Genomic DNA, 26,123 nt, shown 5'->3' with positions numbered 1-26,123 from the left:
GCCCGCAGGAGGAGGGGAGGCTCTGGGGTGGGGGTGCATGGCTGCTCCTGCTCTGTCCCTACTGTGGGGAGATGCAACATAAAGGAGGGTGAAGCGGCGCTGGGTGTGCACACACGAGCATGGCGGCACTGCCCGGGGGAGCAGGGAACGCTGCGGGGATGTTCTGCTGAAGAATGCTGCAGGGTCGATGGTGTCAGGGATTGAAGTGCTCATGGGCGATGAAGAGATGCAAAGAGAAATAAATGTTTGTTTTCCTTCTGTTCCTTCATCCCAGGAGCCCTCGCATCCTCCAGCACTGGTACCAGGCTCTGAGGGCTGGATACCAGGGTAGGGATGGGAGGGTGGGCGTGAGCAGGGCTGGCCACGGAAACTCCACAAAACCCTGTGCTCCATGCAGGCCTGAGACTTACTGAGGGCTCTGCTGCCGTGGGTGGGGGCCTTGGCATGTGCCCCTGCTCGGGGCTGGGCAGGGGATCAGCCCCACAGCCCCAGTTTGCACCCTCTGAGGATGAGCCCAGGCGTTCGTGGCCATGCTGGGTGCCAGGGCTCGGCCACGCTGGGGACGCTGGCCACCAGCCACGTCCAAGAGCGCTGTCAGCCTGGCTCTGCTCAGCACCCAGCTGCGTGCGGAGGGATGCTGGCCAAGAACGGCCCTTAAGTGTCAGGCAAGTTCAAGCTGCAAATTATTTATTAAAACCAGATGTGCTCGCTCAAAGCTGCCACGAGGAATTTCAGGGCGCTCCAGCCCTGGGAGGGCCAGCGCCGAGATCCCTGCCCTTCCACTGCAGGGGCGAGATGAAGCCGGGGCTGCCTGGGCAGGAGCGCTGCCCTGAACTCGCTGCTGCTGCTTCTTCCTCCCGGGGCACCCAGATGGGGATTGTGAGGAGTTGCAGCCATTTACCAGAAATCTGACTTTTAGAGAAAAACAATTCCTCCTTGCTCATGACTCAGGCATGAGTTAGCAGCGCCTGGACGCAGGGCTGAGAGGGAAGGCACCTGGAGGGCAGCAGAGGAGGGGATGGGAAGGATGGGAGCGGGGAGCAGTGCTCCCACCCTGCCCCATGGCCATTCCCAGTTGGAGCAGCATGGGCCCAGGGGCACACGGGCAGCCCTAGATCCTTTATTTCCACCTCACCTCACCTCGCAGCCAGAGGCACAGCCCCCTCCCTCACTGCCCCCTCTCTCATGGAGGGGTTTTGGCGTCCATCCCTTTAGTTTGGGTGCGAGTGGGCATATTTTCAGGTTAGCAGGAGCTGGGATGAGGCAATGCTGAACAATGTAGGGCTCTAGCTATGGTCTCGATGCAAAGCTGAGGCAGGCCAAGAGGGAGGACATGACCAAATCACCGTCCTGTCCCCCAGCCAACGCATGCTCACAGCTCCTGGGCTTCAGGCAGCTTCGGTCAAGCGAGGACAGGGCTGAGCTGAGCACCGTGTTTTGCTTCCTGTGAATGCAAACCAGAGCCAAGCACTGTGCAAATCCAGCACCACTGCTTGCGAGGCCGAGCCTCCATCCTGCTGCTCCCCACCACACTGTTATGTCTGTCCCAGTCCAGGCCAACCCTGGCCACTGGGAAAGGATGCTGAGCTCTGCTAAACTTCAGGCTTTACCAGCCCACCTCAGCACCAACCTGCACTGACCCAGCTGTGGAAGCGGGCTGGCACTCAGCAATTAGGAGCAACGGGAAAGGCAGCAGCAAAGGGATCCTGTGGCAAGATCCAGGGCCGGGAGCTGCAGAGCCGCAGGGGGAGCGCGGTGCTGGCAGCTCCTCACCAGGCAGCACGCGCCAGCGGCTTTTCCCGTCCTTCGTGCCCCCCACGCAGTTAATGCATGAAATGAGAGCTTTTCTCAGCCCCAGCTCCTGCCCCCCCCCCCCGGCCTGGCAGACAATAGGGTCCTTGTGGCCAAGACGCCTGGCCCTGGGCGCGAATGTGCGCGGGGAGGCCGTGCAGCGCGGTGTTTGCTTGGCCTCCTGCCCCCAGCCCTACCCAGGGCAATCGCTGCGGGGCTGCGTCGATGCTCCACGTGCACTGTGGGGTCTCGGTGCAAAGAGGCATCCGTGTGCGGCAGAAAAGTCGCCTCTGTTCTGGGTGAGAGTCCTGCTTCCACGTGCTGCAAACTCTCTCCGTTCCGGGTGGTGCCGGGTTCAAAGCAGAGCTGCTTCAGCACCCAGAAAACCTCATCCTCCAGCAGCAAACCCCAGGGAGACGCAGGCGGCGGTAGCAAACCTCACGTTGAGGCTTTGCCAGGTCACAAACATAAACCGGGACTGGCCTAGTTGGCAGAGGGAAGCTCGTCTCGTAGCACGATGCCTAACCGCTAACGTAGGAGGCGAAGCATCCAGCCGGGCAGCCCCTGGGGAAGCCTCGCTCCTGTCGGCACCGAGCTCCTCCTGCTGCATGCGTCCCGGCTCCAGGCGTGCCATGTGCACGGTGTGTACCTGGCCACCCCTGCACCGCGAGGCAGCCACCATCTCCTGCCATCCAAAATCTGGCGCTCGGGATCGAAGAGAAAAACCAATCTCAGCAGCACAGAGCCAGCCGCGCCGCTCCCGGTGTTGGGTTTCACCCGTGCTTTGCTGAAAGCTCTCTCTGACCCCGAGTGTCAGGAGGGTGATGCTGGGGCTGGGAGCAGAGGAATCCTCGCCCGGCCTGGCCCGTCCTGCAGCGCAGTGCTCCCTGCCCGGCCCCTCACCACGCAGCGTGGATCCGGGCTGCAAAGTGCGCTTCGTCCACCTAGAAGCGGACGCGGTGCCTTGGCTGCCAAGGGTTTCTTGTCCTTTTCCGTTGTCTTTTTTGCTGGTTTTTATTTTCTTTTTTTTTTTTTCCTTCCCCTTTTCTATTTGATAGTTTAAAAGCTGTTGAGACTTGGCTGGCTGAAATGAAAGGAGCTGAACTTCTCGTTGCTGCGCAGCGCGGTTATTCCAGGCCACCAGCTTTCAGCGCAGCCAGGGCAGAGCAGGAGGTGGATGCATTTTCATCAACAGACACAAAAAAAACATTTCTTCGCGGCCCAAACATACACAGCCCATAAAGGCAGCCACTACTCTAGCAGAAATGAGGGACAAACTCCACTCTGATGTTTTCCTCCATCTTCCAGAGCTAGGTTGACATCCATAATTAAATAGGACTCCGTGATTTTCAGCAAATCCCTCTTCTGATGCAGAGATCCCAAGGGTCTGAGCTGCTGAGCACCACCTCCTCCATCCTCACCTTCTCCCAGCACCCTGCAAAGACCTCGTGCCAACACTACGAAGAGCAACAGAGGGAGAGCCGAGCAATTCAGTTTCTTAAAACTTATTTTAATATCCATGTCTCATCTGTTGGGTAGAGCCAAAACAGTCTGGCCTGGTTTAAGTTACAAATTCTTCATACACTTTTCTTTAAGGAAATGAACAGTGTGGCAATAGGGTCTGTTATTGGAAGTGAAACCCGTATTAACGAGGAAGGCGTGGCAGATAGAATTCTACCAGGGTTCTTCACTGCTTTCAGCCCCAGAAAAGGCTAACGCTGTCCCCAGGCCCCCGAACGGGTGTCACACAGCAGGAATAAACGCATCTGACACAAAACTCATCACACCCACGGAGATAGCACGCACCGGATGGCCAAGAAACAACGGGGCTGGGAGATGGAAAAACCCTGTTAGAATTCTCCCCGATGCGGGCAGGCACCAAATCCTCCATGTCAGCCACCAGGACGAAGCCTCAACCCTGATCTTGCCCGACAGCCACGTGGAATCGCTGCTTGCTGAACAGTTCATTTCAGGAACGGAGCAGCAAGGATAAAAGGGCTACGAGATTATGGCCGAGTATTTAGAGATGCAGCATTTCTTTTGTTTCAGATCCTACCGTTTAAAGACCAACCTAACGCAGCCGTGATAAAAATCAAAGCACGGTTCCGTGCTTCCCTGATCCATTTTTATAATTCAGTTAAACACGAGATCCTGAACAGGTAACGCGTGTTTCCAGAGGATGGCTTCCAGCAAGGCAGGCAAGCGAGAGTTCTCTTAGCAAGTGCATGACTGGAGAACACTGCTTGCCACAAGAACACCTTGCAGGAACCGAGTGCCCCCAGCCAGCCTACGTGCTGCTGGAGCTGCAGGAAGGAGCCAGAGGTGCCACGCAATCTGGGTATCGGGATAGGAAGCATGCGTGGGATCACCTGTCCTTTAAACAAGGCCCTGGGGTGGCAGCAGGGGCACTGCCTCTCTCCCAAGAAAAACTCTGCTCTTGGACACTGCATCTTTAAATTTTTCTGGCTAGGGATTCCTGCCACATGTTAGGAACGCTCCAAGCTGGCTGCCACATGTTCAAGCGCTGCGCTTTGTGTGTGTGTGTTTTCAGTCCTCCTTCAGTGCAGGGGGAAAGGGGGCACGGTGGGGACAAGAGGCTGACGCTTCCCAGCAGGCAGATTCCAGCTGGAGGTGCAAGCCCCCTCCAGGCAGATTACAGAAGGGCGACAAAAATAATTAGGGTATTTGTCCCCTTCTAGAACATTATCTCCTTCCCCTCCGTTGGCGAGCTGGTGCAGCGACGGCAGCAAGTTAGAAGTCAGCAAGTTTTAAAAAGGGAAATGCTAAGGGAGAGAGGAAGCTTTCCTGCCTAGTCACCTCACTGAGAAGAACAAGACAAGCCTTCTTTCTTCAGCTCTGGGTTTTCATAACACGAATGAGATACGTACAGCACTGCGTGAGCACAGATTACGCCTGCCATCAGCTGAGCTGTGCTCCAATTCTTTCCTGTTCGCTGCCTGCCCTTCTCAACAGTCAACAGAGATCATGGTCACAAGAGCAGGGAGCACGTCATGAGCGTGTCAGGGCGTGTTTCCAAAAAAGAACAGCACTTCAAATAAATTAAAAAGGTGCAACCGTTGTGAGAGCGATGAAGCAGCAGCCGAAAACCTGGTGGCAGTCTGAACTGTAATCCGCTCCGATCACAGGAGATCCGTGCAGGCCTGCCTCCGAGCTTCAGCGCTCTCCTGAGAAGCTGAATTGTTTGTTAGAGGCCACCCCGAGGGAGCAGAAAGCTGCACCACCTGCAGAACGCCACGAACCTGCTAATACGGGTTTCACTTTGAGACCAGAAAACTGTTTTCTTCCAAAAAATTGTTATTTTTTTTAAAAAACTGAAATTAATTAGGGGTAAAACACTAACGCTAGTGCCATGAACAGGCAGGATCAACTTTTTTCCCCTCCAAAGGGCAAAGAGTCATATACCATCCCCAGCTGAACCTTGGTGCTTCGAGCTTTTCAGGAGATGTTACCTAAACTTTATTAAAAGAAAAAGAACAATGTTTAAATATCAACACTGGACTCGACCAGTCTTTTTCCAAAGTCCACATTCTTCATATGAAGCACACACGGCGTCCTGGATTCCCCAAGGCTGCATGTTCAGAAGTTCACAGTACGTGGAACCATGTCTTTTTTTTTTTTTTTTTTTTTGATTTTTTGATTTTTTGATTTTCTTGAGTTTCCCCTCCTTGTTCAGAGCAGCCACACTTTGTGGTCATTGGCTGGACAAACCCTCAAGCCACCTCCTTATCCACATGGCTTGGCCTAGATGCTGAAGGTTTTCTTGATGAGAATAGATGTTGTCATGCTCTATGGATGGAAAAAAGCAAGAGAAAAAAAGCACCTGGTACAGGTTTCTCAAGACCCCTTGCGGATTCCTCTATTCCAAAGCTGTTTCTGAAAGTCTTTTCGCCGGTTTCTCAAGCAGTTTTTTGGCCTAGTACTCTGTGTCAGTTTGAAGAGCTGTTATTGGATGATCCAGAGGTTGATGCAATCGCAGCTCCAGCTGGGCTGCTTGTGGATACAGATTTGCGGATGTGAGGCAGCAAGTATGGGTCACAGGCCAGCTGCTGGACATCTATCCGATCCTCCTTTCGGTAGGCCAAACAACGCCTGATAAATGCCTGCAGATACCCCCCCCCCCCAAGGCAAAAGGAGAATTAGTAGACTGACAGGAGCAGGAAGCCTTCTTTGATAGATCTAAGTTTTCGGGAGCTGGGCCAATCTGACAACCCAGCGTTGAAATTCCTCCCCCAGCGACTGCACAGACGGCCCAGCTGCTGTGCCAGAAGCACAGCTTTTATCAGGAGAAAGCAAAGGTAGAGAGACATGCTGTACTGCACTCAACCCCAAGGCTGACAGCGACAACGATGCAAAGCCACGGAGCTCTCCGCAGGAGGCAAGCGTTGAACACAAACTCCTTGCTAGTTTAGGAATGCAGAGAGAAAGGAGCCACTGGTGCTGGATGCTGAACAGCAATTGCAATGTGACCCAGCAGTGCTGAGGACTTACCTTTGCTTCTGGCGTGACTACTGGCTTTGGAGGGAACTGCACCTCGGTAGCTTTCAGAATTGTGTTCTCCTGCAGAATATCTTGTTGTGATTGGTTGTGGCCAAAGGGCTACCAGAAAAAAAAATAAACCAAACGATAGTAGTTAAAGACTGATGACAGGCCTTAAAAAGAAAAAAAAACATCCCATAGGGCTACTGTTAATCATCACTCGACATCAGCATTTTTCCAGGCGAGAAGCCCACGAATGCTGTGAAGGTGCCTGTAGATTCCAGCCAGATGAACATCTGACACGCTGCTCCTGCTCTTGAACTGAAGGGACAGCAAGCTGGAACGTGTCCGGGGTGTCTCCAGCTCAGACAGGAAGGATCTCCATGTGCTTACAGACCTCATAGGTCAGCTTCACCCATCTGAGCTGCCAGGAGATTCACCTCCTTCAACCCCTGCTGGGCTGGTTCCACTGTTTGTCTGACTGACACCACAGTGTTTCTATCAGCCCAGGCTTTCACAATTCCTGGTTACCACGGGCTTGTAAACACGAGAGCTGATGGAATCCTTTTCCAACCAACTTCTCCTGTTGTCATAAAAACGTTAAGATTGCCTTTTCTCAGAACAAATCACCTCTTCCTGAAATAGACTCTTCCCTTCCAAAAGGCATTCTAAAAGCATTCGGAGTAGGTCTTGATATCTACTTTTTATTTTAAAACACTCGCAGCTGTTGAGCAATATCAGGCCTGACAAAGACTTAGCACTCAAAGAATAACATCAGAACACTGAAAGCATGATAAAGCAATGCCCAAAGCAAGAATGTCGGTTGCCTGGCCCTGAATGACACACTCATCTCGCCCATTATGATCTCATTGGAAATATGACCAGCAAAAAGATGTTCTGAAGAATGCTGATTCTGAAATTATTGCCACGTAGAGCAAAACACAACCTAGCAAATGATCCTCCCTCCATTAACATGGGCTCTGTCTTGGAGGTGGTGGCAAGGAGACGAGGCAGAAGCACCTTCTAGTCTGGCAAAGAGAAGGAAGCAGAAGCCAGGGCTGCCTCCAAAAGGTTTGGGAATCACTGCTTGGAAAGGAGTTACGTGCTCTCTTACCTTTCTGCCATAGAGACACTGATAGAAGATGACTCCTACTGACCAGACATCAACTTTATTTGAAATCTTTGGAGGTTCCTTCCCAACTACGAAACATTCTGGTGGCAAATACCTGATTAAGGAGAATGGACAACAGGTTATGAGTGTAATCTTCAAATACTTTCCAGTCATTTTCTTTAGAAAAGATGGAAGACGCTTCTGCGATCGCATGTTGGCTTGGGATTCAAAGAACCCAGCTTTGTTCCTGTGCATCTAAGATCACCATTGCATACCACTGCATTTCTTGAAAACCACAATCCCAAGGTCTCTCTAGACATCGATGGTCTGAGTCAGTCAGCACAGTCAGCATCCTTTCAACAGAAGCACACAAAATAACCTTGTTTTCTTTCATCTTCCAAACTGGTATTTGTTGTCAAAAGGGCTCGGCCAACAGTTTCACAATAGAAATTCACAGCCAAAAATATGTATTTCTAGAAACACGAGCCCAGTTGGCAGGTCACAGTTAAGAGACAGCTTTGCTCAAACTACAGCTAGTTTTACTTTTGGAAAGGAACAAACCTAAACATTTGTTCACATAATACAGAAGGCCTCAACAAACGTTTGGGTACAACTGTTGCCCACAGTGACACGCTGCAGTTTGGGTAACATCTAATAATTACACTCCATGGAACTCGCTGCAGTCTTGCTCTCAGCTGAGCAATGCAGCGATGACAGCTGGCACTGGGAGTCATGCATGACTGCAAATATCCTTCACATGACACTTGGAAGTGAAGCTTTGGCTATACACAGTACTATGAGATTTATGTAAGTCGTAAGAGCCAGCTCTATGGATTTTCACCTCATTTCAGTGGAATGCTTCCCTTCTCCCTGATGTACCTGCATGGTATTCTCCCTCCCTGATTTCCAGGGTCTCGAGCCTCCGCCATCTCAAGCTGACAATGGCACACATACAGAGCTGATACAGATCCAAAGATGCCTGCAAACTCTTCTTGACCTTTAAGCTGCAAGTGCCCCAGGCGATGCTTACCAGTAAGTACCAGCCCCCTGCGACGTCAGCTCCATGCCATCAACAGAGTTGTAGCTGTCATCATCCATGATTTTGGAGAGCCCAAAATCTGTGATTTTTATCTCTCCACATGCAGTACCATTGACTAGAAGAATGTTACCTAAACAGAGGAAGGAAACGGTCTCTTAGAAATATGTTGAGCAGGGAAAAGCAAGAATAAAATTGCACTGAAGTCTGGTCCTCTACACAAGAAAACAAGCATCCTACAAAGCACAGCAAGCTGTAGCAGCCTGGGGAAGGTGTTTTAAATTCAGTACAACAAACTTCAGAGACAACTCAGCTCCCACCAAGTGCTAGATGTGTGATTTATCCATCCTCAAATGGCTCAGTTGCTCAACACCACTTGGAACCTTCAGATTACAAGCCCTATTCTCCACATCAGCTTGATGCCCAAGCTGTTCTGACCCCTCCCAAAGGTCCTGCTGGAAGGGTAGGTCAAAAAGGAAGACTAAGAAGAGAAGCAAACATACACAGCTATGACTCATTCTGTCCAGAAGTCCTAACTTGCCCCAGTCTCTCAACAGCCAGAAACTCTCTCCCTTCCTGGCAGTGCTCCCCAGTGGCTTTCTAAGCTCAAAAAAGACAATTACTGCTTAAGCAAGAGTCTTTCACAAATCCATCAAAGATCAAGAATTCAGATCATCACCGTTTTTCTCAAAGCATACAATAAAACAGCAGAATTGTGTGTGATGGCAGCGGATGAATCACAGCTTTAGACAACTGCAGGCAGAGCTCTGCTGCATGCTCAGACAACGTAAGAACAGCCAGCAGCTGGGGGAAGAAATACGGTCACTAGAACTAGTGCAACAGCACCACCTCCTGTACAGATTCCTCCTGCTGATGCAATAAACCACATCACACAGAGTTACACAACACCGATGAAGTGCCACCAGTGAAGGAAGGCAAACCAGAGACAACTGTCTGAAGCGGTGGTTGAACTTCACTGGACTAGGAAAAAGCAATGTAGCCAGTGTTCATGACCCGAAAGAGAGTGCTTACATTTCTGCCTTCACTACTCCATCCAATGCTAAATAGAGCCCTGCAACAACATTTTTCAAAGGACCTTCTGCTTGGTAGATGCTAATGAATTCAAAGGAAGACCGGAGCATGCATGTCCTCAGCTTTGTGAGCTGCCATGTGATAAAAAAACAAACAAACCTAAAACCTGAACACTTCCCAGTTAGCTTCTGCCCCCAAGTTTTCGGGCAGATGATTACAGAAAGAATAAGCCAGAAGAATGGGAACATAAAACACACTAGTAATTATGGGAGCCTTTATGAAGCAATAAGAGAAGCTCTCAAAAGCAGAACACAAGCAGGACGTTGAGAAACCAAACACAGACACTTGGTGGTTCAAGAGCTCATTCTGAATAAGAAGGCTACTTTTTCCTGGAATGTTACTTCCTTGTTTATGTTGCAGTTCTGGGAGACAATACCCTTTTCACAGAATGTTCTGTGCATTACAGTTTTTTCTTATTGTAAGTTTATTTTCCCAGGCAGGACCGTCTCCTTTTTGCTGTCTGACCGAAATAAAAGCCCCTCACTTTACTTATAACCCATTACTTTCAGTTAGCATCCTTAAGCACGTCAGCCCCTCACTTTACTTATAACCCATTACTTTCAGTTAGCATCCTTAAGCACGTCAGCTAGCAGCACAGCATACCTGGTTTAAGGTCATAGTGTATGATGGGAGGTTTGATTTCATTTAAGTATTTTAAAGCATTCACAATCTGCATGATAATGGATCGCGCCTCTTTCTCCGACATCAACTTGTGCTGTTTCAGGTAGAAGTCCAGATCATTTCCCTCACAGTATTCTAACACTGTACAAAACCTGAAGGGAAAAGAGTAGCAGCTGTAATTGAGGCATCTGATAGAAGCCAGCCCACTTTGTTGTTGTCTGCGAGTCTCATCTATTCGATCAACACATTAAGAGTCCTCCAGCCAATTAATCTCTTTCCAAAATTAGGGCACCAAGAGCACAGCCTTCAACGCTCAATAGCTCAAAGGTCAGATACGCCCCGTTTAGCACCAGAGCAGAAATGGAAAGCAGTATTGGCTGGGGCATGTGCCAAGGTCACCAAAAAGCTGGATTTACTAGCAGAGCACCACATCTGACATAAACAGGGCATGCGAGTTAGCATCTCTAGAAAATCTGTGCATGCTCGAACTGCCTCAGACAGCCACCTCTGCAGCACAGTCTGCAAGGCGTGGATATACACTGGACTCTGTTGTAAGATTTTGAGAGATCAAAAACTTGGTAGTGGACGGGCCAAACTGAGTCAAAGCACACAGCAACACAACTTACGAGTCAGTATCCAGTGAAAAGTAGTCATATAGCTTAACTATTCGAGGATGATCCAGTTCTTTGTGAATTCTGTACTCTCTACACGCATGTCTGAAAATAGGAAAGCGTGAGCATTAGTCATACAAGTGATAGAATTCTAAGTTCTGCAGGAGGAGCACCCAGACGTACCGCTTGGGAGTCCAAGTTCAATCACAAACCCATGCACATCCCCCAGCTTAAGAAAAGGCAAGCAAAATGAGGAGCTGCTCACAACAGTTTTTCAGAACCACAGAATCCAACAAGCGTATCAGATTCCCAAATGCTGGCAGCACTACAAAATAACTTAATCCTGATGAACGGTGCTGCTTGCCAAAACTGAATTATCTCATAATAAATCGCTACGGGATCCAGGATAGCTGAATGCAAAAATCAGCAAGTTCTAGAAAAATTCCAGGATGCTCAACGGTCCGAGCTTCAATTCCAGCTTAGCTTATGCCATTGACACGTTGAGGAAGTAAGATCACGGTTTTACCTTTGAAGTTCTGTCAAAAAAAGTTTGGCTGTGATTCTGCAGCGCTTATCTAATCCATGGCATTAGGAAGCAAGCGTTACCAATGCTTAACAGGCTTCCTGCAGCCTTCTTCTAGGCCGTGACACAAGTTATTCCTAATGGTATTCCTCAGCACCTGAGAAAAGCTCAAGTATTCTGAGAAACAAAAAGAAGTCTTCCAAGGAGCTCCGTGCAGGTGTGTGCATGGAAGATGGCCATGAGCACTCTTGTTCTGCAAGATCTTACACATTTTGAAGAGAAGCCACTTGTGCTTCAAAATCTCGTGCTACAGTGCTTATACAAAACTGGGGCCGTGTGCACATATTGAAGACATTTCTAACACAAATATAAGCTCTACTAGTAGCTGTTGGGACAGAGAGTGGCTTTTGAAATGTGGCAAAACACAGGAAAAAATGGCAGCCTGTTCGTAGACAACGAACCAAACACAACCTGGAAACGTGTTTGTCCGTCTCGCAGCCTTACTTACTTGTGATAGTTTTCTTTCTTCTCATCTCTCCAGTTTTTATTTAACTGGTGTATTTTCACAGCTACGTATCTCTGTTCTGTTAAATCAAATGCCTGCCGAGAGAAGAGCTGAGCATCAGTAGGAATCACAGCTTCAACTTCATGCTGCAGAAGCCGACAAGATCTAACAAATCAATCTCCCCACCCAGGAAATCAGCATTACAACACACTGAGCGAAGAGCAAACCCACATTTTGATGTAATTAGTTTCACTAATGAAACCAAGCAACTCTGAAAACAATTGAATATTCTGTGCTTTGATCTGACCCTTCCCTATGGGATTCAACTAATGCTGCATTTATTCTGACATTTTACTACCAGTGCTACAATGGGATCAGAACGGCCAAATTACTGAAATTCAGTCACTTAATCACACTGGGAAAGACTTTGTCATTATTCCCCCAACCAGCTAACTTATTTTCTACACTAAGTTAAAAACAAAATGAAAATCACGCCGAAGATCTTTAATACTTTGTTTCACGCTGGTAGCTCAGCTCTCCATCTTGAAGCAAAATGTTTCAGCTCATTTAGAAGCCAGAGAATTCAAGGGCTGAACCGTGTAATTCTTGTGCTGTGTGTCCAGTATCTTGCTATTTAGGCAACCTTTCAAGAATAGATCACTGGAATTGTGTTCTTGGAGAAATGAAGAAGTCTGTTACTTTGTCTGAGAGCAGAAGCATCTAATAATTTACAGGATTGGGTAAAATCCTCTTGAAACCAAACAAGGATAATCTGCATCCAGCTGAAAAGCTGTATGCTTAACTCCTAATGCTTAACAGATCACCATAGACCGTGGAGAAGAGAACTAAGCATTTCTTTGTTTTAGTAATGTAATTATAACTCTTATGCACAGTCAGGTATGAAGCATTCCTACCCCCTTGCGTTCACCTTTCACCTGGGGAGCTTAGGATTTCTACTGAGTCATCAGAGACTCCAAAGAGAATCTAGAGTACTTGCAAGCAGCACTCCCTCTTGGCTACCTAAGCGGTATGCACCTCTGGTTTAGGTACCTGTTGTTACACTGCATCAAAATAATAAATCATCGTGATGTTTCCAACATTTGCACTGGCGTAGTTACGTTAATTCTACCAAAATTTGTCATGAATTAATGACTACTGGGTACGAGTGGAGAATATGTAGCACTGGAGAGGATTTAAAGTAATAATCAAACAGCAAGATCCTCCAAAGTATCATAAGTCTTGGCCATGCAAGAGTGCTGACACACAAGCAATCCTCAGTTCCAAGGACTACACACACACACCCAGCCTGCTACTTCAGAGCATAAAATGAAGAAAAAAGCCTTTTACCCCCAGGAAATGAAGGCTTTGCTCTTCTTATTCGAGTTATTTTCTCTTTCATTTACAGCAAAGTTCAGGCTTGCTATGCCATACTCAATAAAACTTGGCCACGTTAAGCTATTTGTGTGTAGCACTTGAATAAACGAATGGCATGCTTCTGTCCCGGTGAAATGTGCAGATTTAGTGCCATGTTTTCTTGAAACATACATTTGCAGGAAATGTGACCTCTGAGAACACGAGCAGAACCTAAAAATTTCAAGCCTGCTGTCTAATACAAGCCAGATGTAACACGCATTTTGTTCTTCTTCCTTCCACAACCACACACTCCGTTGTGAAAACGATCACAAGGCTCCGCTTACTGCAGGATTGCATTGCACATTCACATTCCATCAGGTTGGCACCTCGAATTTACCTTATATACTTCACTGAAGCCTCCTCTACCCAGAAGATGTAGCAACAGATATCTGTCGTTTAGCGTTGGATGGTCTTTAAACCTGGCAAGAAAGACACAGTTTAACAACACTGGCAATGAACTCTCCTGCAAAGTAAATTACAGCTCTTGTACAGCTTAGAGACAACATTTTTATATTGAGACTAAGAATACCAAAACCGGCAGATTTGACACTGTTTAATCATTTTCTACTGATGAAAGGTTATATAACGATACTCTGATGTACTCAGAAGCCTCTGCACTGCCCCCTAGACTAGGGAGGCATTAAGGTGAAACATTAATTTAAAGAAAAAAGATGCAGCATTTGCCATTATGAAGGGGACAAATCAAGATTTGCAATACACTCGTCCATGACTCCCGTGGGCTTACTGTGAGTTATCTTCATTGTGTATCCTTTTCAATTCCCTGATATGTAGATTCCTAACCCTCTCTAGCCGTTCCAGCTCTGCCTGGATCTCTGCTTCTTCCTGTGCAAGAGAAAAGCAAAAAGAAAACACGACATTGGTTCAGATATTGTAGTCAGCACTTCCGCCTGGAACCACAAGCGTAACTCCGCTTGTAAACAGATTATTGGCAAATAAAGTGTTTGGGAGATTAAAAAGCTGCTCACAGGCAACTTAGAGAGTCAGGCAGAAGGTGAAAGGAATGAAAACCGACTGGATAGTTTTGTTTGAAACAGCGACCATGATCTCTGAAAAGCCCTCTCCCCTTCTGTAGGCTAGCCGTGTGATAAATCCTTTAAGATTGCAGCTTCAAAAACTGGGACGTGACATTTTAAGAAAGACATGCTTTAAATATAGAGGCTGGTACCCTGGGCTTCGACACGTAATTAGACACGTAATTACGTAGATAACAGAAGTAACTGAGATTTCTCTGAAGAAAGTACAGACTTTGGAGTCTGAAAAGCCATAAGAGGGGAATGTTTGAAGGATGCAGGATGATGTGGTCTGCCTGACACTTTGGCTTGCACATTACACGTGCATGGTTCTAACTTCACGTTATAGAACAGGAGATTTCCAGTACCAGATCCCATTTTCATCTCCTACAGACTATCACTCTGAAAATGATCACAGCACATAAGTGTCACAATTATCTTCCAACCATTTAGATGGGAATGTAATACCACTCCAGGGTGTTACGTTTTCTACCCAAGAAATTTAAAAGCCACCTAAATCAGAAATGGACGTTACAGTAAACAGCTTCTGCTGTAAGACATCACTTGAACAGACAGCATGCTCCAGCTAACAAAGGTAAGGCAAGTAAAGGCTTGTTCACACAGCAGTAACAGCCCTGACGCCGAGCTGAACCACATGAGCAGTCTGAAGTTAAGAAGCAGGAATACCTTAACAAACACATCTCAGTGGTCAGCAGGTCAAATTAAAAAGAGCAGAACGTTTTCGTGTAAGTTCCATGGGCTCTTTAGGACCTTGGTGGTTTCTTGTTTCCCCTTAACACCAGGCTAACAGCCACCACCTCACCCTGCAGGCAGGGAGCTCCCTCCCCAGAGCTCTTCAGTTTTAACTGAGACTGATTTCTTTATCATAGGACAGGAGCGACTGATAACCAACGTATGACCTGAAAGAACTTTCAGCTGCTACTCACTTAGCAAGACCAAAGAATTTTTCTCTGGATCACGGAGATTTTATAGTTCTTAGAGATTGCTTTTGTTCCAGAGAACATTGGGTCTGGAAACCAAGTGAGGGAGTGCAGAGAGGCTCTGCCTCCTGTAGGAACATGCTGTGCACAACAACTTCATCTCTGTCATGTGCAGCACCGCTGGTCTTGCCCCTTCCCTTGAGAAGGAAGGAGCCACATCAAGGTTTTGATGCACAATCTGTAAGGTCCAGTGCCCTCAAATACAAGACTCGAATTCACATGGATGAGGACAGGGTTGCAAACCTCAATTAAAACATGCGCCTTGAGCAGTACTATTTGGTACACATGACTCAAGGGACAGAGTCACCCATTTGTCTTGTGACTGTTCCTTCCCTTCTCAACTTGTTCTATTTTTAAGCACAAAGAATGAGCTGGTTTCCAAAAGTGGACAAGGATAAGAACAGCTTCAGACAATGCCACGATCCCAGAACATGACTTCATTTTCCATTAAGGTCCATTTCCAAACGGGATTTCTCTGTTCCAGGGTGGCACGTTACATGCCAGCACAGACAGACCTGCAATTAATCCACTCCAGCAATGTGGAAGCTACAGAGCAAGTACGCCTGTAGCATGCTCCTGCTCATATCACATATCTGTACTCACTGGACAATAAAATGCATTGGGCAGCGTGCCAGCAGATTCCACGTGTGCTTTAACTTTCCCTCACCACTGAAAATAACGAGGAGTACAGCAGCATTAATGAGGCCTTGCATTCAGCTGCAGTATCAAGGTGACAGGAAAAAAAAAATTAGCGTAGAGGTTGTGCACCACCTGAGAAAAGATGGAAATGCAATGCACTGCTGTTCTCCCACTTTTCCTCTGTTTCACCCAGAAAAAAACTCTTTGGCCTTAGAGATCACAGCTAGCTAGGAAAATGGGAGAAAGCCTTTTTTATTTTATTTTGACTTCATCTGCTAAGCTTCTCAGAAGTTTTATGTATACATTTTTGCAATCACACTGAAGGTAACCAGCAGCTTATTTAAATACGAGCTCACTTGCAGGTGTAGCTCCCACTGAAGCCCATGTATTTGAAAACAATCATGCATTACAACTACCTAAACACTACTATTATTCAGAAGACTTTACTGATAGCGCAAACTAAGAAATGGGAAAGCCACTGTTCTTGTCATTTCTTCCATTTTTAGGAGGAAGTTTTTCACTCTGAGGGTGGTGATGCATCGGAACAGGTTGCCCAGGGAGGTTGTGGATGCCCCGTCCCTGGAGGCATTCAAGGCCAGGCTGGACGTGGCTCTGGGCAGCCTGGTCTGGTGGTTGGCGACCCTGAACTCAGCAGGGGGGTTGAAACTGGATGATCTTTGAGGTCCTTTTCAACCCAGGCCATTCTATGATTCTACAATTCTTCCCCTTGGTCCCTTCCTTCAAGTTCCCCCATCACGGGGGCACATAGAGCCCAGCTCCAGGCAGGCCCTACTGGCAGAGTAAGATGCACTGGAACAGTACAGCTCCCAGCATGAAATCATAACTGTGAGGGCACCACCTATTAACTGAAGTAAAGAGCAAAATCCTGAGCATCCTTTTCAAGTAATAAAAAAAAAAAAACAAACCTCTTACTAAGTAAACTAGTGGTCGTGACCTCTGCAGAGAAATGCTGCTGTCTGTAGAATACCGAGTCAGAAACCTACCTAAAAGCCTTCCCTGCAGTTCTTACCTTTTTCAGATGGCCTAGTCGGAGTTTGAAGATCTCCTCCTGTTCATGGTATTCTGCTAGCGTTAACCTACATGGAAGAGACAGATCCAACGTGTTAAATTTCAGTGCGTGTGTTAAAGCACGTGACTTCCAGCACACACCTTCTCCTATGGAAGCAACACCTGCACAGTATGTCAACATCCAGCAACATTTTTTTTGTTGTTGTTAACTCCACAATCTGCCAATCAAGTAAGAGACCAAAAGCTACACTTTAATAAAGCACACATCAGCTTCACATTCAGGTCCCTCGTAACGCTTATTTAGGCCGGTGCCAGGATTGTAACACTACACCTGGCTGCAGTGACACTGCAAACTGAGCCATCAACTGGGATTCTGAGCTTCTTCTGTATCAGGCTGTCAGGTGGTTCCGAAGAAACCATGGGAAGTTTATTTCACTTGTCCACATCTTTGACCCTGCAAGCAGCTAGAGACAATGGGATAAGGAAACAACCTCCATTTTACTGATGGTAAATAAAGTTCAACATTCCCATTCTAAGTAGGAGGCAAAGCTCAGCCTTACACTAAAACAGCGACAGATTCCATCCCTAGTGAAATGTAACGATGCACTGAGATCTGTAAAGTCACAGAACCAATCATTATACTGATTTTCTCACTGCTGCCAACATGGAGTTCAGTAAAGGCATCGTGCATGTGAACGTCAGGTTATGGAGTCCACATCAATTGCATCTGTTTACTTTGTAAACAAGATAACATGTGAGAACATACAAGTAACCTTTCCGAACTGAAAATTAAGTCCAAACCATGCCTCAGGAAGATTCTTGTTGCAGCACTTATGCTCTGCATCGTAGCTAGTACAAAAGTCAGCGTGAGTTCTCCACAGCTTCAGTATCACACTCAGTTTCAAGAGGAGATGGAGCCCTCTGTCTGCAGGGCTGTGCTCCCTTGGCTCACCATACAGCCAGCTGAGAGAATGCTGGATGCAGCTGGTTAAATGCTTGTCTTGAAATCCCACTACTTCCCTCCACTATTCACAATGCAGAGGGGCTGCACAGCTGAAACGACTCCCACAGTAGTTTTTCAGCAGGTAAGTTTTGTATTAAACTCACAATGTTCCCTTTGAGAGGATTTCAGCCATAAGGAACCACTTATTGCAAATTAAAGATACGTACAAAAAACACCTGGTATCATAAATGTTTATGTGATATCTCATTTCATATAAAAGTGTGCTATTCCATGAGAAAAATACGACAGTCTGAACTTAGATGAGATTCAGCTAATCTAAAAGGCCTTCCCAAATGTTTAGGTCTTTGGTTGGTGCTGCTGTACAAAGAATAAAAAGACAATTGAATAAACCAGCAACGAGCTTTCCACATGTTCTTGTGCACAAGAGAAATACAGAGCTAAACACCAATAGTCTACTCATTAAGCAAGAGATATAATGAGTACCAGGCTACCATTGCCCAAAATAGCCACGTCTGCAGCAAGCATTACAAAAATCAAGGAGGTTCAAAGGTGAGCACTGTCCTGTTTCAGAAGCACAGCCTGAAATACACTACTTCTGGTGCAGATGAGACTCTAAAGCTGCCCAAGCTGTTCAATAAACCTCAAGGTTAATTCAGCAGACAACATCAGGGAATGCAAATGTGTCTCATTCACTAATTTCAGGAGAGTGATGTTGGGGCAGGGTAGGTCTGAACCTACATCACGGAACCTTTCCCTTCTTTCTAAGACACAGCAACAACCATGAAATTAAGAGGAAGCAAAAATCACATGAAATTATTTGGCCACCCGCTCTTCATTCGAGTCTCATAAGCATTTACATTCAGCTTGCCTAGAAACCTCTGTAAAGAATTCCACATCAATTAAGACCTCCCTCCAAAATCAGGAAGATGCTGTACCTGAATCACATCAGTCCAACAAATGCATTTGTGTGCAAGCAGTCAGTGCAGTTGCTGCAGCTAACTTACAAAACCAATGTTCTCAGAAGCTAGAACACTCCACGACAGCAGGCGAGCAGTTTTTAACCAAGACCACCACAAGAAACTCTTCTAAACCACAAAGATAAAACCTTGAAATACAACAGCGAAGAACGACAGACCAGCAAAAAAAACACTAAGAAAAAGACTGGGCAGCAGAAAAAGGCTCACCAGCATAACCAGGAAGAGGGAGGAGATCACGTCAGGGCAGGCTCACTACAGGCAGAAGCTCACTGGATGTCATGGATACATGCCATGATTGCCAGGCTACATCAAGACCCATACTGCCATGCCAACAGCATAAGCCTCAATGCAGCTGCACCATTCTGTTAGGTAAAACCATCTCCAACAGACACTGGAAAGCATTATGTTGTCCCTCAGGTGGGTGAGCGCAAGGAGAGGCAATGCTTTTAAACATCCACGTGCAATTTACTTCTCCAAAATCCAACTGCCATTGAAACACTCCGCTTTAAAAACGTACTCAGTTGTTTTTAAGCTCTCTTGGCCAGAGGGAGGGGTCAAGGTCTCCGTTCAAGCAGAAAGCATATACTGCACTCCAGTACAATAGGCCTGACCAGTCTCAGCATCCTACCTGGGGGTACCACTATGGCAAGAGAGAGCATTTCAAACACACAGCTCACCCAGCCACGTGCCATCTTCGCTGCGAGTGGAAAAATGAGTGGGAGCTTTTGCTTCACACGCGCTTTTCAAAGTGCAAGAACACAAAGGGCTCCAGAACCTTTGAAGTAAGGCCCATAGCCAGGAGATTTAATAGTGCAAAAAGAGAAGCGTCATTGAGAATGATGGTATTAGCCAACAGCAGTAAAATGAAGACTGAAAAGCAGACTCGTAGAAGCTACGGGAAAGTACTGACTGCCCAGAGTGGGGAGAAAAAGAAGAAAGGAAAACTAGGTCATGTGCCTTAGCAGCATGTTGAGAGTCAGTTTTATTTACAATAAGGTTACTTAATGTGATTTCCAACAAGAAACAAGCTGGTCAGGGTTTGGCTTCCATTTCTAACTAGCAAAAAATGTTACAAGAGAAAGAGTAACGATTAAAAGCCCTTGTGAGAAGCTTTCCCCTCTAAGAGCACCAGCATTCTCCAAGTATCAACAACTTGAAAAAGACAACAAAGTCCCCTGTGAGATGAAAGAGCCTTACTTAAATAATCCTTCCATTTCCTTAATTCAAATATCTGGAAAGAGCTGCAGCTCAATGTCTTATACACTGTCTTTATAGAGCACCTTTTTCCTCAGTATACCAAACCCTCACCAGAAGGTACATGGACATAAAAGCTCCTGAACATGGTTTTTTTTTTTTTTTTTCTTAAGCAATGTGTTGTACAGTGATACCAAAACTAAGGGTGAAGTCTTTTCCTTCTTTTGCACATCCCTTTTTCAGCTCTCTTGCTGCATCAAGCCTGAAAACTTACTGCACTCAAAAGAAGTTAAGCTCACAAAAATTCCAGACTCAGCAATGATCCGTGTTTTACTCCAACGAAAACTATTTAGAACTGCAGCCAGATGTTTCTGAATGCCAGGCTAATTCCACACTATTCATTTGTGCGTGTAGTGAAGCCTAGAGGCAAGGGCAAGATTCCATTTCCCAGTGGATATTTTGTGCTCTAATCAAAGCATGCAGCTCTGCAAGGCACAAAGAAGGCCACACAACGTACGTTTCATTTTCTGCTCCGTTGGTCTTGTTCTTGCGCTGCTTCTGCTCGTTGCTCGCTGGAGGGGTCTGGCCCATTGCAGGTGGCTTCCGTTTGGCTAACATTTTTCGTTGCCTTTCTATTTCTTCCCGCTGGGAATTTATCCTTTCCTGTTGCCTGGAAAGATGAGGGTAGAGAAAACACAAAGCAGATAAACTAATGGAATGTACTCAGTTGTCCTCAGCGTCTGCTTTTAGCAGACTTGAGCAATGAATTCAAATCAGCTGTACTCGTAGATTACCAACAAAATACTCTTGTTCAAAGGGGGGGGGGGGATGTGCCAAACATTGACTCAGATTTATTTTCAAGGTATTTTTCACATAGAAGTGGATTCTTTTCCCGGCCCAAAGAAATCTTCCAGTAAATGAAAGGTTTTATTCATGCAGAGGATATCCAAACACAAGTTGTTGCTAACCTCATGGAAAACCCAGGGATCTATGGTAAGTCACTAAGTTTCCACACGTTTTTTTCCTAGAATACTCTGTTCTAAGTCTTAGACTTTCCTGTTTGAACTGTTCCTGAAGTCTGGCACTGTCTGAGAAAGCATCCCTGTGCTTTAAGGGTATGGTTAAACTATCCTTAGTTTTCCGAAGTGTAACTAACACCATCCCCAACCTCACAATGAAAATAGTCTTTTTATTTCAGAGGAGAGACTTAAAGCTGTCTTGTTATTTTATAGTGATAAAAGCAGTTGTGGAATTACAAGCCTAAACGACTTGAGAATTTAGATGCTTAATTCACATTTTAAAATAGATTGAGATTGCAGGTAAGGATTCCAGAAGTATCTCCTCCATGTCTCACAGCACAAACTAAGGAGAAATCATAAAGTTCACAATCTGCATCTAACAAGACCTGCGCCTTCTATCAGACCATAGAAAAACAAGATGATTTTAAAGGATCACACACAGCTCTCTCTGTGCAATTAATTTGCCAAGTCCTACTTAAAGGTCCAGGCCAGCTGGGAATTCACTGGATCTTTCCATTAACATCCTGCATAAAAGGGTCTCTGATCTTCGTTTCCAGGTTTCTGCAGTTACTTTGATCACAGTTACCAGGAGGCAAAAGAAGTTAAATAGTATGGATTTTCTTTTTTTAAGCTTTTCTACCTTCTAACTTTGAAAGCAAAAAAAAGGGGGAGGGGGAGGAGGGGAGGATAAGTAACTTTCCTGGAGTAGGATAAGCAGATATGCAAACCAAATTGATTGACTCGGGATACATGGGAGAATCTGGCCAACCCCTCCCCCCACCCCATGCACTGCACAGCCAGACAGGTGCACTGAGAACACCTAACAGGGCAGTCTGCTTCTTTCCAATCCAGAGGCCAACTCAAACAATTTGCCTCCACTTTTAAAGTCTCCGGAGTTTAGCAGAAGCATATTTCTCACTTCAAAGCTGGAAGATTCCCCACTGTCTGCAGCTGAGTCCCTGTCTGATCCTTGCATGCATCAATCACACCATTCTTGCATTTTGACATGCGAGGCATCACACGGAACTGCTTAGTTTTTCCTTCTCTGCCTCTGAAGGTAAAGAAAACTGTCCTCACTTGATGAGGTTCTGGAAGGCATAGCCATCTGTCCACTGCTCGGTGAAGGACGCCCCGTGCCGCACCGTAGTGAAGTGGCCTAGCCTCAATCGATCCTGCATGCTCTTATCTCTGCACGCCATCTTCTCCTGTTTTGACTGAAAACAAAATAAAACACGTGTTCAAAGAAAACCCACAAATGAGCAGCTAAGAGTTACGCTGCGTCTAAAGTCACTTCCAATCCTTGACGCCTTTTGCTCCGTGCCAGTGCTGCCTATATGAAACCAACTGAACTTTATTGCTAAAATTCCTGATGGAGCTTCCACAGTCTGACAGGTATTCATTTGATAGCTTCTTCCCTGGCATTTCAGCTTCACCTTTTCTTTCCCATTACTGCTTGGTCATTACTGCTTGGGCAGCTCACCCATTCTATCATCAGCTGAAACTCAATTTAGCAGTAGGATTAAAACTGTCTCTGTATCAGTAGCTTCGCTGGACTCCAGACATATCTCTGATCAGGCCCTCATTCACTCTAATAGGAGGTGAAGGAGGAAAGCACATCCCAAATCAACGTTAAGACTAAGATACAATGATGAGCCAACTCAGTCCTAGCCAAACACCCATGAGAGATAGTCTCAATTAGGACTCCAGCACAAAAGAAGTGGTGGTGGTATCTGTCCCGGAGTATTTACAGTAAGCAAAAGGAAGTTTCAAAGGCCTGAGATGAGAGCAGCAAAGCTTCAGGCAATTAAGACTGAAGATGAACCAGCACAGCTCCTCACTGCAGCTACGCACTACTTGTCTGAACGCCAGGTCTACATAACACAGCCCAGAGTTACAAACCCTCCCAGAAAACGGAGTCCCATTCAGCCAAGAACAATCAGCTCTGTGACAAAAGCAAATCAAACAGACTCCCTATACTGGCCAGCACCCTGGTATTTGTGCCCATCCAGTGCCCACGAACAATAGAGGTTATTGGCCAACAGGTGAAAGAGCAATCAAAACCCTGCATTGTTGAACTACAAGGAAATCTGCAAATCTTTCGACAGCGAAGCAAGCTGGATGCTGGTAAACAACAGCTTGGCACTTTCTCAGTGTCTTTATCACGTTACTTTGAGTACTAGACAAAGCAATGATCTCCAACTTTGCCATTTGAAAGAAGAAAAGTTTTAAATCGCTCCCCCACGCCACAGAGCGTATCTGGCAGTTTCGCTTCACAATGGGATACTGCTCTTGTACAACAAGTGCTGGACAATGGTGCTTTGCAGAGATACAAGTTTCAAAGCAGGTAACGCCCGCTGCATTTAGAGCTCAGACTATTTCACTTCAGCAAGGGAGATCCCTCTTTGAGGCTGAAAAATAACCAAACCGAAACATTCTCAACGCTTCCAGCCTTCAGATTACATTCCTATTTGCAGGGAAACAATTCACGACGAAACTCCAGTTGTCTCTTATCACTAGAGCAATAGGAACGGGTTTTCACTGCCCCAGAAAGATAGAGAAGCTTTCAAGTGCATGAGCCGTGACTGCAGAGTCTGCTGCTCACCTTTTCTATGAGGAGCTTCTTGCTCATCGTTACACATCTATTCAACCGCTCCTTGTACTTCTCCAGCATCTTTTGTTGTTCATCTATCTGCCGTCTCAAATCGCAGTTGGCCTAAAAGTGATCAGAGAAGACAAGCCTTTAAGTCACTCTGTGAGAGCCACGCTGAGCACCACCTAGAAAGAAAGCCAGCCCTAGGCATCAGATTAAAGAAAGCAAGGCGGCAGGATAAAGGAGAAAAATCAAAAATAAAGGCTACGTTTCTCTTCTCTAAACATCCAAGCAAAGCTCTTCCATTTTTAACCCATTCAAATCTTAACACCCTATAGAACAGAGAAGGGCTATCACGCTTTTACAAATGAAGAACTGCAGTACAAATAAACTAAGCACAGGGATTTTAGTACTATTTTTTTTAAAGCAATTGAGACCTTGTCACAGCTACCAAGTCTCAAAATAGCTTTGTCATCACTGGACTACCCTCTCCCTTTTAGCCACAATACTGGCAGAGTAAAAGGATGGACTTGGCATTTTCAATTAAATTCTCCTTCCAGTTACTGTCCATCAGCCCCGCTATACAGACTTCTCCCAGTAACAGCTCCCAGTAACACTGCCACAATGCACTGCAGTATTTTACGTGCCACTATTTTCACTGATGAACAGTTCAATTTAACCGTCCCTTTTCCAACCAGCAGCTTCTGATTTAACAGCAGATAGTAAAAATCCTGCACCATGGATTGTTTTCCCACAAAGCCACACGTGCTTCCATGTACATCTCTCTAAGAGCATGCCTCTGTTTTAAGGTTCTGAGACCAGACACGCAGAGCTTTTGCTCCTCTCCCTTCAGTGTGTTTTCTAATTCTTTTCAACGCCTCACAAGAGATGCCCCTCCAGCTGATGAAAGGTAAATCAACTAAAATCCCTCCATTAAGAAAATCAAGGATCTTATCTTCTACTGAAGAATACGAATGAGACAGAGAAGCTTTATTCTTTTGGTTTGACCAACACACGTGCTCTTTACCTCCACTCGTGTCACTGACTCCTAAATCAACATTTCAGAATAAACTGTCTACTGAGAGGTTGCAGAACATGCTACTAAGCAAGAGGTGGTCAGCGCCCCAGCATTTAGAAGGGGATATTTCTGAAGAGAAATACGTTAAGTTAGTTAACAAAACTCACAAAGAGAGTACAACACATCAAAGAAAGGCCAACCCTGCTGAGGAGACAAACACCTGAGCTTAGCTACAATGACTCTGCACTGTAGAACCACACTGTTACTATTGCTCTGGTTGTGGATTCGAGCAGGCCCAAACGGAGCATCTGCAACAAACCACGTAATTATCTTGAAAGTAAGGGATGACTGATTTGTTTTACCCTTGTGAGCGTTGGTTCTCCAAGTGGTACAGTACACAGAATCCTGCACTGCAGCCCAGCTGGCGCAGGCATTCTTGGTATCTTTAAATAGCAGCTTTTAGAAGAGTTGTCCCACTTCAAATACTTACTCTTAGTAAGTCATCTATCCTCCCCTCCTTCTTCTCCAAGTCAGAGTTCTTACTGTTTTCTAGTGCAGATATTTTTTCCATTGTGAGGTCCGACTGCAGAGGAAAATCATCATAAACCACATTTAATAAGAACAGCGGATGTTTCAGAGAGTTAGCACATTTCATCACAGCGTAACCCTCTTGAACCTGAACTGATTTAAGAAGAAACTGATCCCCCCCCATTTCCCAGGCTAGGGGATGTCCTCTGCTCTTCATTTTCTTATTGCACGACGGTCTCCTTCAGCATACGAGGTCTGGGCAGCTAGCACAAAGCCCTAACACTCTGCTCTGGAGAACACAGACATAACAAGCTACAACCACCTCCACGTACTGCCAGTTTTGTTTTTATAGCTGAATTCTGCCCAGCCCATGGTGGTCTATTAACACTCAGCATCCTTTCCTGCAGTGTAACAAAACCTGCACAGGGAAAAAATAAAAACCAACCCACTAAAACTCACCCTTCACCTGGAATACCAAATTAGTGGGCAGGAACAACCATTGGCTAGACAAAAGACAATATCTATGGGTTTTTTTTTTGTTGTTGTTGTTTTTTTAAGAGGTCTTGGCCAAAAATGCAGGATCTTATTTTAAAATATACCAGATTAACAACAGGAGTATTAGGCACAAGCTTTTCCTTCTGACAAACCGATGCGTTAGAGTCTGCTGGGGTCAGAAACTTCACTGTTTTTGAGTGAAATCCGTTTGGAAAATTGTACCAGGTGCAGCACATCTGAAATACCTTCACCCAACGAAACGTGTTACACCCATGAAGAAAATACAGAAGACACACTATATTTTGCAGCAACAAGAATATTTCGATTCGTAGGAAATTCAGTTAATTGGTAGGAAAGAAAAGGGGAAGAAGAAGTCAGTAGGCACATAACATCTCAAAAAAAACCAAGTCAGCTCAATGGAATCTTGCTCCTTGTCTG

The 26,123-nt window shown here is 46.0% G+C and overlaps 1 protein-coding gene across 9 annotated transcripts in view; it reads right to left on the bottom strand.

The window, feature by feature from the left end:
* Positions 3,281-26,123, bottom strand: part of TLK2 (tousled like kinase 2) — a 44,080-nt gene continuing 21,237 nt past the window's right edge. For all 9 annotated transcript variants that reach the window (XM_021377838.1, XM_021377842.1, XM_021377846.1 and 6 more), the window contains 14 exons: positions 25,153-25,245; positions 23,657-23,767; positions 22,132-22,268; positions 20,553-20,705; positions 16,902-16,968; positions 13,946-14,043; positions 13,538-13,619; positions 11,791-11,882; positions 10,775-10,864; positions 10,131-10,300; positions 8,430-8,568; positions 7,403-7,514; positions 6,301-6,408; positions 3,281-5,912 (listed from right to left, as the gene is read on the bottom strand). In XM_021377838.1, coding sequence (XP_021233513.1) covers positions 5,739-5,912; positions 6,301-6,408; positions 7,403-7,514; positions 8,430-8,568; positions 10,131-10,300; positions 10,775-10,864; positions 11,791-11,882; positions 13,538-13,619; positions 13,946-14,043; positions 16,902-16,968; positions 20,553-20,705; positions 22,132-22,268; positions 23,657-23,767; positions 25,153-25,245 — 1,626 coding nt within the window. In that variant the 3' untranslated portion in view covers positions 3,281-5,738. The remainder of the gene's footprint in view (positions 5,913-6,300; positions 6,409-7,402; positions 7,515-8,429; positions 8,569-10,130; positions 10,301-10,774; positions 10,865-11,790; positions 11,883-13,537; positions 13,620-13,945; positions 14,044-16,901; positions 16,969-20,552; positions 20,706-22,131; positions 22,269-23,656; positions 23,768-25,152; positions 25,246-26,123) is intronic.

The sequence above is a fragment of the Numida meleagris genome, chromosome 26, assembly GCF_002078875.1.
Source record: "Numida meleagris isolate 19003 breed g44 Domestic line chromosome 26, NumMel1.0, whole genome shotgun sequence".
Taxonomy (NCBI): Eukaryota; Metazoa; Chordata; class Aves; order Galliformes; family Numididae; genus Numida; species Numida meleagris.
Note: the sequence above shows the minus strand (reverse complement) of the source record. Positions and strands in the feature narration are given on the sequence as shown.